This window comes from Mauremys mutica, chromosome 10 (assembly GCF_020497125.1).
Source record: "Mauremys mutica isolate MM-2020 ecotype Southern chromosome 10, ASM2049712v1, whole genome shotgun sequence".
Lineage (NCBI taxonomy): Eukaryota > Metazoa > Chordata > Testudines > Geoemydidae > Mauremys > Mauremys mutica.
In genome coordinates, this window is record NC_059081.1 from 69,427,826 (window position 1) to 69,439,536 (window position 11,711).

Sequence of the window (11,711 nt, forward strand, 5' to 3'; positions counted from 1 at the left end):
GAATAAATAAATAATTAAAAATAAGCAGCAGCATTTGTAGCCAACTATTCTCCTGCAGTGTTGGAAACTGAAACAGAGCAACATTGGGCTGGTATACTAGAAAGTGAGACTAACTAAAGAAAGTTGCCAAATCCTGTCTTGTTTTAAGGCAAGTTTGCAATGCTCTTGTGGCCCAAAGCTGCCCCAAAGTTTGCATACGTGGTGTCTCGACAGAGGGTCTCCACTGCAGAGAGCTTGTGTAGTGGCTTGGACACCATCCCCTCCCTACAGATAGTGTAAGGGCATGGCTGGAGGAAACGGGTTATAATTGGGGTGTCTTTGTATCCTGGTGATCCTGTGCTACCAGAACAAGGCCTGGAGGCTGTGCGTAGCCAGTGAACAACAGAGCTGCCTGAAGACTGCTCTAATATGCACTGCTGCTGAGTGATTCCAAGATTGGGAGGTTCCGAGGTGGCCTTTGAGTCCTCCCACAAATCTGCGCCTAGTTCTCAGCCCCAGATAAGAACCTGGACCAGAAAATGAAAACAGAGAATCACATCAGTCCACTTTCACTCTCGAGGCTGAGTCAAATGCAACAGGGAAACAGCAGAACTGGTGAAAACAATCAACGAGATTTTCAAATTCACCCTGGTAGGGTTTTTTATGATGATGAATTTTCTTAGAGAAACGGACAATGAAAAGTACAAATTTATACAATTTACAGTTTGTGTAAATTCCCAAATACTGCATGCTTCACAGGACTGCCAAGAGAATTGCACATCTATGCAATTTTACAACTCATTGAAGTTGCAAGACCAGACAATGCAAAATCAGACAATCTTACATAGGCATAGCGTGCTAGGGTGGTGGTACCAGTAACAAAATAGGGGAAGACATACATGAATAGGCAGAGGAGGGAAGGAGGGGAATGTGGGAGGGGAGGCAAGGTGAAATGGAAGTCTGGCATTCTTTGAAATATCTCAATGTTTTTTATGCAAATGTATCAAGAAACAGGAACCCTTTACAGTCCAAGAAATAAAAGTGAGATTCAGGTCCATTTGGTTGTGATAAGAATTGAAAGATTGTCTCCTTCACCAACAGAAGTTGGTCCAATAAAAGATATTCCCTTCCCCACCTGGTCTCTCTAAGAATTACTGTTGTCACAAGTGATCTTACAAACGAGGGTGATGAATGTTGTGTCATCTGCTTGATAGCCTCAGGCTACTTGCCACACAGAATCCCACGAGGGAGAGAGAGTCTCTGGGTGGAATGATTCAGACACTGGTTCCATTTGGTTTTGGAGTTTCGGTTTTGGATACCTTGCCAAATGTTCACCTCTTGCCAGACCTCCAGGGGATAGGGGAGTTGCATGAGAACTGTGGGAGGTCAATTGCAATCACTTGCAGTAGTTTGATGCAAATCACAGTCACGTAGGGCATAGTCTTCCTGAGCACTGTGGGTGTAGAGCGAGGCAGGGAAGATGAGAGGTAATGAGCTATAGAAGGCTCTGGAGAGGATACTCTATTTTAATAATCTGCAGTGACATGACTCAGTAGCAAGGCAAGAGCTTCTTTCTTGAACTATTGGATGTGATTTTTAACTTTGAGATTATCCCTATAATTGGCAGTTAAATTTTGTTCTTTTCACTGTAGTGGAATGGTTCAGTACAAATACTCTGGTGTCATGGAGTTTGTGCTAAAATCACAAGGAACAAGCAGCATGCATGTGTCTCCAGGGGCAGAAACAACCTGTCCAACAAGTCCCTTCTGAGGAAGTTGTTTCAAACTTTTGCCTTCCTTTCAGGTGAGGTTCTTCACCATCTGGCAGGACAGAGCTCAGGCTACAGCCACCAATGTTTTCTTATAACCATCCTCCAATAGAAACCGCACAGTCTGACCTAGATTGCTTATTACATGTCCAAGTAATAAAAGCTTTGGAGAAAGGCCCTGATAGCAAGCTCAGTCTTGTGATTCATAAGAGATGTCACTGTCCTCACTCCAGTGCTTGCCTGTCCTTTTCTTCCTGTTCCTCTCAGCCATCACAATAGCTGCCACCACAGTAATGAACACTGTGAAGGTAATGACGAGAACCGTCACAGTCTCTGCGATGCAGAGCTGGGTGTCCACTGATGACAGGGACAGATTTCTCAGGACTTGCGGCTCCATGCATGTCATGTTGTTATAGTCATCCAAGATCAGCCGCTTGACACTGTGCAGCTTTGCAAAGACTCTCTGCAGGTCACAGTCACAGAACCACGGGTTATAGGAGAGCAAGATGTGTGTCCCAGGGGTCTGGATTGTTAGGAAGGTTTTGAATCGGATATGTTCAATTTCATTGTGCACCAAGTTAAGTACCGTGAGGCGGTTCAAGGAGGTAAAGACCCCAGGAGCAATCATCTTTATCCTGTTGCCTTCCAAGTTCAGAACCTCTAAATGCTGCAGCATGGAGAAGACCCCATTGTGGAGGTTCAAGAGGTGATTATTTTGAAGATGAAGCTGCCTCAAGCGGGTCAGACTCCGGAAGGCTCCCATTTCTATGGAGGAGATGTTGTTATTTTGGAAGTTGAGCTTCTGAAGGTTCTCAAAATGCTGGAAGTTCCTGTAATATAGTTCCTGGAGCCTATTATAGGACAAATTCAGCTCTCTGAGAGAACTGAGCCCTATAGAAAAACTGCTTCCAAGCACTGTAATCTCATTTCTATGGATATCAAGCTTCTGGAGTCTCTCTAGAGAGCTAAAAGCTCTCTCTCCAACTTTGGTGATGTAGTTCCCACTCAGAAGTAGAACTTGTAACTTCCACAGGGATCTCAGAACTTTGCTTGGAACAGAATAGAGGTTACTGATGGACAAATCCAAGTGCTCAGTCTCAGGTGGGAAGATGAGGTTGTCAGTTACATTGACTCCAGAGCAGTTCACAAACTTGGCCCCTTCTTTGCAAAGGCAGATTTCCTGACATGGGTAATGAAATTCAGACTCACCAAAGGAGAAGTGAATCCAAATCCAGATTAAGTAGTGGACACGCATCTTCTGCCTCCTTGCATGTACTCTAGTGTATCTGTACAAGAGGAATAAAAGATGTAAGCAAATGTTACAACTATATGTAGCATATTGGGCATAATATAGGAAGGAAAGCACATATTTCAATGTTACAGGCTTCCACGTGGCTTCCATTGTCTTTACTAGGATAAAACTATTACACCTCCATCAGGGGTGTATAGACCCTGTTCTACCATGGAGGAAGTTTGGGTGCGGGACATGGTTATCAGGTTGACTGGCTATCTCCTCAGCTGCAGTTAATCTCTGGGACAGCAACAGCTGGGGGATAAGAAGGCTGCAGATTAGAGGGGTGGGTGGTGGGACAATTACCAGACAGACTGAGGGACTAGGAGAGAAGACTCCTTGAGCAGTAGACTGACAGGAAGCTGTCCAGCATGTTGGACTTCCAGTGAGGGAGAATCAGAGAATGAGAGTCTAGAAAAGGCCTACAGGAGAGGTGAGGTAGGAAGCAGCCCAGGAAAAAAGCAAGCAGTGGTGAGGATCATAGAATCATAGAATCTCAGGGTTGGAAGGGACCTCAGGAGGTCATCTAGTCCAACCCCATGCTCAAAGCAGGACCAAATCAAAGAATGAGGGGGAGGAGGGAGAGATAGCTCAGTGGTTTGAGCATTGGCCTGCTAAACCCAGCGTTGTGAGTTCAATCCTTGAGGGGGCCATTTGGGGATTGGTCCTGCTTTGAGCAGGGGGTTGGACTAGATGATCTCTTGAGGTCCCTTCCAACCCTAATAATTTATGATTCAAACCCAACTAAATCATCCCAGCCAGGGCTTTGTCAAGCCTGACCTTAAAAACCTCTAAGGAAGGAGATTCCACCACCTCCCTAGGTAACCCATTCCAGTTCTTCACCACCCTACTAGTGAAAAAGTTTTTCCTAATGTCCAACCTAAACCTCCCCCTCTGCAACTTGAGACCATTACTCCTTGTTCTGTCATCTTCTACCACTGAGAACAGTCTAGATCCATCCTCTTTGGAACCCCCTTTCAGGTAGTTGAAAGCAGCTATCAAATCCCCCCTCATTCTTCTCTTCTGCAGACTAAACAATCCCAGTTCCCTCAGCCTCTCCTCATAAGTCATGTGCTCCAGCTCCCTAATCATTTTTGTTGCCCTCCGCTGGACTCTCTCCAATTTATCCACATCCTTCTTGTAGTGTGGGGCCCAAAACTGGACACAGTACTCCAAATGAGGCCTCACCAGTGCTGAATAGAGGGGAATGATCACATCCCTCGATCTGCTGGAAATGCCCCTACTTATACAACCCCAAATGCCATTAGCCTTTTTGGCAACAAGGGCACACTGTTGACTCATATTCAGCTTTTCATCCACCGTAACCCCTAGGTCCTTTTCTGCAGAACTGCTGCCCAGCCATTCGGTCCCTAGTCTGTAGCAGTGCATGGGATTCTTCCGTCCTAAGTGCAGGACTCTGCACTTGTCCTTGTTGAACCTCATCAGATTTCTTTTGGCCCAATCCTCTAATTTGTCTAGGTCCCTCTGTATCCTATCCCTACCCTCCAGTGTATCAACCACTCCTCCCAGTTTAGTGTCATCTGCAAACTTGCTAAGGGTGCAGTCCACACCATCCTCCAGATCGTTAATGAAGATATTGAACAAAACCGGCCCCAGCACTGATCTTTGGGGCACTCCACTTGATACCGGCTGCCAACTAGACATGGAACCATTGATCACTACCTGTTGAGCCCGACCATCTAGCCAGTTTTCTATCCACCTTACCGTCCATTCATCCAGCCCATACTTCTTTAACTTGCTGGCAAGAATACTGTGGGAGACCGTATCAAAAGCTTTGCTAAAGTCCAGATATAGCACATCCACTGCTTTCCCCTCATCCACAGAGCCGGTTATCTCATCATAGAAGGCAATTAGGTTAGTCAGGCAGGACTTGCCCTTGGTGAATCCATGCTGACTTTAAGTGGTTCAGAATTGATTCCTTAAGGACCTGCTCCATGATTTTTCCAGGGACTGAGGTGAGACTGACTGGCCTGTAGTTCCCTGGATCTTCCTTCTTCCCTTTTTTAAAGATGGGCACTACATTAGCTTTTTTCCAGTCATCCGGGATCTCCCCCGATCGCCATGATTTTTCAAAGATAATGGCCAATGGCTCTGCAATCTCATCGGCCAACTCCTTTAGCACCCTTGGATGCAGTGCATCCGGCCCCATGGACTTGTGCTCGTCCAGCTTTTCTAAATAGTCCCAAACTACTTCTTTCTCCACAGAGAGCTGGTCACCTCCTCCCCATACCGTGCTGCAGAGTGCAGCTGTCTGGGAGCTGACCTTGTCCGTGAAGACAGAGGCAAAAAAAGCATTGAGTACACTAGCTTTCTCCACATCCTCTGTCACTAGGTTCCCTCCCTCATTCAGCAAGGGGCCCACACTTTCCTTGTCTTTCTTCTCGTTGCTAACATACCTGAAGAAACCCTTCTTGTTACTCCTAACATCTCCAGCTAGCTGCAACTCCAAGTGTGATTTGGCCTTCCTAATTTTACTCCTGCATGCCTGAGCAATACTTTTATACTCCTCCCTGGTTATTTGTCCAATCTTCCACTTCTTGTAAGCTGTTTTTTTGTGTTTAAGACGAGCAAGGATTTCACTGTTAAGCCAAGCTGGTCGCCTGCCATATTTACTTTTCTTCCTACACATCGGCATGGTTTGTTCCTGCAACCTCAATAAGGATTCTTTAAAATACAGCCAGCTTTCCTCGACTCCTTTCCCCGTCATGTTATTCTCCCAGGGGACCTTGCCCATCAGTTCCCTGAGGGAGTCGAAGTCTGCTTTTCTGAAGTCCAGGGTCTCTGTTCTACTGCTCTCCTTTCTTCCTTGTGTCAGGATCCTGAACTCGACCATCTCATGGTCACTGCCTCCCAGGTTCCCATCCACTATTGCTTCCTCTACTATTTCTTCCCTGTTTGTGAGCAGCAGGTCAAGAAGAGCTTTTCCCCTAGTTGGTTCCTCCAGCACTTGCACCAGGAAATTGTCCCCTACACTTTCCAGAAACTTCCTGGATTGTCTCTGCACTGCTGTATTGCTCTCCCAGCAGATATCGGGGTGATTAAAGTCACCCATGAGAACCAGGGCCTGTGATCTAGCAACTTCTGTTAGTTGCTGGAAGAAAGCCTCGTCCACCTCATCCCCCTGGTCTGGTGGTCTGTAACAGACTCCCACCACGACATCACCCTTGTTGTTCATACTTCTAAATTTAATCCAGAGACTCTCAGGTTTTTCTGCAGTTTCATACGGGAGCTCTGAGCAGTCATACTGCTCTCTTACATACAACACAACTCCCCCACCTTTTCTGCCCTGCCTGTCCTTCCTGAACAGTTTATATCCATCCATGACAGTACTCCAATCATGTGAGTTATCCCACCAAGTCTCTGTTATTCCAATTACATCATAATTCCTTGACTGTGCCAGGACTTCTAGTTCACCCTGCTTGTTCCCCAGGCTTCTTGCATTTGTGTATAGGCATGTAAGATAACTCACTGATCGTCCTGCTGTCCCAGTATGGGGCAGGAGCCCTCCCCTCTTGCATTCACCTACTTGTGCTTTCTCCCGATATCCCACTTCCCCACTTACCTCGAGGCTTTGGTCCCAGCTGAGAAATGCATGGTCCCTGGGCTAGAACCCAAAGGTGTGGAAGAGTCTGGGTTCCACTACCATCTCCCACAAAGGTGATAGTAAAATGCTTTGAATCAAAGGGGTCAGGACTCTGCAGGGCCCTGGAATTATCCACCTTTGCTAGGGTCTTTGGACTCCTGGTCTATCAGACTCTTTATTGTCCTACAAGGTGAGAGACTATACATGACTTGGCCAGAGAGCTGGAGTCAGAAAAGGAAGCTACCTGGCACAGGGCCAAATAGCTGTTGGCAGGGGGTGGAGGGAAACTGAGGCAAAGTCACTGTGACACTTCCCACAGCCAGGAGATGGAGCTGGCTGGCAAAGGCACCCCTGGACATCTTTGACAGCTAGGTGAAAACAGCAGATGCTAATGACTACATCAGATATTTCTCAAGATGGACAACACACAGTGGTCTTTCAAAGGATTCCATTTAAGCATTTATACTTAATGAAAGAGAAGGTGGGGGGAGGGGGAGAGATATATTGTTCATTTTGGATTATACTTATGGTGATTTTCAATTATTTCTGTCTTATGCTATAGTTTTTGGTGCATCTGAATTCATTTCTGGCTTAGATTTTTCCTGCACAGATATTTGTAATAGTTACAACAATAATTAGGGTTACCAACTTTCTAATCACATAAAACTGAACACTCTTGCCCCACCCCTTCTCCAAAGCCCGCCCCCACTCACTCAATCCCCTCTCCCTCCATCGCTCTCTCTCCCCCACCCTCACTCACTTTCACTGGGCTGGGGCGGGAAGTTGTGGTCCGGGAGGGTGTGAGGGCTCCAGCTGGCAGTATGGGCTCTGGGGTGGGGCCAGAAATGAGGGGTTCAGGGTGCAGGAGGGGGCTCAGGGCTGGGGCAGTGGCTTGAGGTGCAGGAGGGAGTGCAGGCTCCAGGAGGGAGTTTGGGTGCAGGACATGGTTCAGGGCTGGGGAAGGGGGCTGGAGTGTGGGAGGGGATGCAGGCTCCAGGAGGGGGTTCTGACCTGGGGCAGGGAGTTGGGGTGCAGGAGGGAGTTTGGGGTGTGGACTCCAGCCAGGCAGCGCTTACCTCAGATGGCCCCCAGTTGGTGGGACAGCAGGGCTAAGGCAGGCTCACTGCCTGCCCAGGCTCTGCGGCTCCCAGAGGCGACCAGCTCCTAGGTACAGAGGTGGCCAGGTGGCTCTGCATGGTGTGTGCTGCCCGAACTTGCAGGCGCCAATCCCAAAGCGCCCATTGGCGATGGTTCTCAGCCAACGGTTGCTATGGAGCCGGCACAAGCTCCAACGGTCACTTCTCCTTCTACCATGCTGCATTTACTGTCTTTGGATCCACAAGTTTTGAGATCTGGAGTCATTGGAGTGGCCAGGGTCAGAAACACAGCTTTCTAAGATCTTGTTGAGATCTCTGAGCAGGAACCATCACTAACTAAACAATTACTGGAGGTCTCTTACCTACTTATTGGAAAGAACGTAAATTGTGGTCTTCTGCTTGCTAACATCAACACAGCTTATCAGCCGAGCTACAGCTCCATCTACTTGAAGAGGAAATAGGTTTCTCAGCACTTAGCAAAGACATAATGGTTACATTTAAATATTAAATGAAAAAAATATCTGAACACCAGGATGTAATCATGGTAATCTACCTTTCCACCTGCAGTTAAACCTGCAAGATCTCACTGTACCTCAGGAAACCAGTTTTTATTTTTCCTCCTCTCTCCTAGTTTTGTGAGGGGTGGGAGAACCCAAAGCTGTTTGGAGTTTCATCTAACTAAGCAGATCTTTTTCAAACTCTTTAGTGATACTTAGTACAAATATTTTCTCTCCCTCTTCTCCATTCCTGACTTCTGACTACCTACCAGGTCCTGAGCTTGGTTCTCAGGGTCCCAAAGGGGTTTTATTGGAGGTGTAAATGTAATCTTTATTGCACACTGTGCCAACTCTGTACCCCAAAGCAACACCCTGGCACCCCCATATTTACTAGTGTTATATAATTGCAACAAATCTTGTACAAAATATGTAGTGTAGAGTGTCTACAAAATATGTTATGTAGGGTGTCAATGGAAAAGTTATGGTTTGCTGAATATGATTGCCCTGTTTGTATGCATGTATCATTTTTGTATCTGAAATTATGAATATTGATTATGTACCTATATTTCAAATGTATTTGCTCCTGGGTAACACCCACAATGTAGTTTACATCCAGTCTAGCCAGCACATTGTGGATGAATCATTCAAGGTGACGGCCCATTAAAAAACACAATAGTCCATGGAAGATTATCCCCAACTGATGGGTTTTCCTGTGGATGCTTCAGCCAGTATATGGATAATGGCTGCTATGCCTCATCGAAGCATGCAAGGACATGTGACCAGATCATGTGATACTGGACTCCATCTTGTGCCTGTACTTTTCCACAAACTGTGCTGGGGACTTGAAACAATGAAGTTCCCTTCACATGGAAAAAGCTATGAAAGGGGGAAGTGACATCATCACTTGGCCTCACTCCCCCCACCCCTCCAGCTCAACACCTGGAAAGATGTTTGGAAAACAAAAGACTTGAACTGGGAAGGTGGTCCCAGGCAGGAAAGAAGGAATGGAAGATTGGTGAACTGTTGTGCCATCAGGGTGAGACACTGCTTGATTCAAATCCTGTCTAGTTTATGGAACTTAGATTGCAATTTTGTTTTATTTCTTAGATAATCTACTTTGATCGCAGATGATACAAAGCTGCGGGGAGAGGTAGATATGCTGGAGGGTAGGGATAGGGTCCAGAGTGACCTAGACAAATTGGAGGATTGGGCCAAAAGAAATCTGATGAGGTTCAACAAGGACAAGTGCAGAGTCCTGCACTTAGGACGGAAGAATCCCATGCACTGCTACAGACTGGGGACCGACTGTCTAAGCAGCAGTTCTGCAGAAAAGGACCTGGGGATTACAGTGGATGAGAAGCTGGATATGAGTCAGCAGTGTGCCCTTGTTGCCAAGAAGACTAATGACATATTGGGCTGCATTAGTAGGAGCGTTGCCAGCCGATCGAGGGAAGTGATTATTCCCCTCTGTTCGGCACTGGTGAGGCCATGTTTGGAGTATTGCATCCAGTTTTGGGCCCCCCACTACAGAAAGGATGTGGAGAAATTGGAGAGAGTCTAGCGGAGGGCAATGAAAATGATCAGGGGGCTGGGGCACAACTTACGAGGAGAAGCTGAGGGAACTGGGCTTGTTTAGTCTGCAGAAGAGAAGAGTGAGGGGGGATTTGATAGCAGCCTTCAACTACCTGAAGGGGGTTCCAAAGAGGATAGAGCTAGGCTGTTCTCAGTGGTACCTGATGACAGAACAAGGAGCAATGGTCTCAAGTTGCAGTGGGGGAGGTCTAGGTTGGATATTAGGAAAAACTATTTCACGAGGAGGGTGGTGAAGCACTGGAATCAGTTACCTAGAGAGGTGATAGAATCTCCATCCTTCGAGGTTTTTAAGGTCTGGTTTGACAAAGCCCTGGCTGGGATGATTTTGTTGGTGTTGGTCCTGCTTTGAGCTGGAATAGATAACCTCCTGAGGTCCCTTCCAACTCTAATCTTCTATGATTCTATGCTCTGTACACTTATTACTTATAATCATTAAAAATCTATCTATCTGTAGTTAATAAATCTGTTTTATATTTTTTACCTAAAACAATATGTTTGAAGTGCAAAGCGAAATCTGCTCAGGAACAGGGGCTGGTGCATAGTTCTCTCCACACTGAGGGAGGTGTGGACTGGGTAACAAACTTACATGAGTAAGGCTTTTGACTAGTGCAAGACTGTACAGCTCTGGGGTACAGTTTAGCCAGTCGGTGCCCAATCTGTAGTGGTGCAGGGGAGCTGGGAGGAACTGGCGGGAGCCTCTCTGTTGTTGGTTCATGAGTGGCTGGCAAAAGCATTCATGTAACTGCAGCTGGGTGTGTCCCTGCTTGTGTGGGTCTGTGTAAGTGCAAGACCTGGAGAGGATTGCAGCTGGTCACTGTCTCAAAGTGTGAGGGGGGGCCCAGATTGGTATGACAGAGGGTCAGTGGTACCCCAATTCCAGGTTGCGCCCCGGAGAAGTATGTCTCACACACACCCCTTTAAAGGGCCCTTTACACTGCCAGCATGGTGTAAAGGGGCCGTAGTACAAATGAGAATGTGCCCTCTAGAGTCCAGGGCTCAGCACTTGACAAAAGCTTCAGTGAATTCACAACGTTTCCAGACACAGTAACAATTTGATGAAGAGCATCGATTCACCTGCTAGAATTTTCTAACTGAATAGCAGAGAAGGTATATTTGGAAAGAAAGAGACAGATGTTAATGAAGGATTAGCACAATTAAGAACCAGCATTTCACACAGAGAGGTGTCTGTTGTGTTTGGCACTGCTAGCAGACGGGGCGCAACACTGTTATTCTGTTACTTTCTACGTCTCAGCCAGCTGTCTTCGGCAGGATTAAATGTAGCTAACAATTTTTGTAGTGGATGGGGTTCAGAGGAAGGATTTAGGAGGTTTTTCTTCCTAGTTGTGGAGATGTATTGTTTTCAATAACAGCTCCACTATCTCCGTACCTTCCTGACAGCTTTCGTTGGTGTTTACGATTTGTTTACGGTAGTGCCCACAATGTGGGAAGTGCTTTCCAGACAGGCATTCAAAACAAGACAGTCACTGCGCAGAAGAGCTCCCAATCTGGGGGTTATTACACTGTGGAATAGCCCCCCAAATAAAATAGCAGAAACCTCATTAGTTCAGCTATTTAAGACTTCACTGGACAAGGCACTAAAAATGTGCTGGAGGATAGATACAAGGCCCAGGAACACGGGAATGGGTACGGCAACCTCAAAGAAATTACAAATGGAAATGTCCCATTTGGTTATTATCTATGGAAAAGCAGAAGAGGTAAGGATACTGCTCTTCTATTTCCATAACAACGAGGCTAAAAAGAAGAGAAATGCAAGCAGGCTCTGTCTTCCTCATAATCAAATGATGTTCCCAACTCCGTAAAAGAAATATTTCACAGGCTGATTTCCACTGACTTGCACGCTTTGTTTTTTAACTCTTAGAAT

At 46.4% G+C, this 11,711-nt stretch overlaps 1 protein-coding gene across 1 annotated transcript; it reads right to left on the reverse strand.

Moving 5' to 3' along the window:
* Positions 1-1,937: 1,937 nt before the first annotated feature.
* Positions 1,938-3,002, reverse strand: LOC123378756 (SLIT and NTRK-like protein 6). Its single transcript, XM_045032885.1, has one exon. The coding sequence runs from the start codon at positions 3,000-3,002 to the stop codon at positions 1,938-1,940; it is 1,065 nt and encodes a 354-aa protein (XP_044888820.1).
* Positions 3,003-11,711: the final 8,709 nt, after the last annotated feature.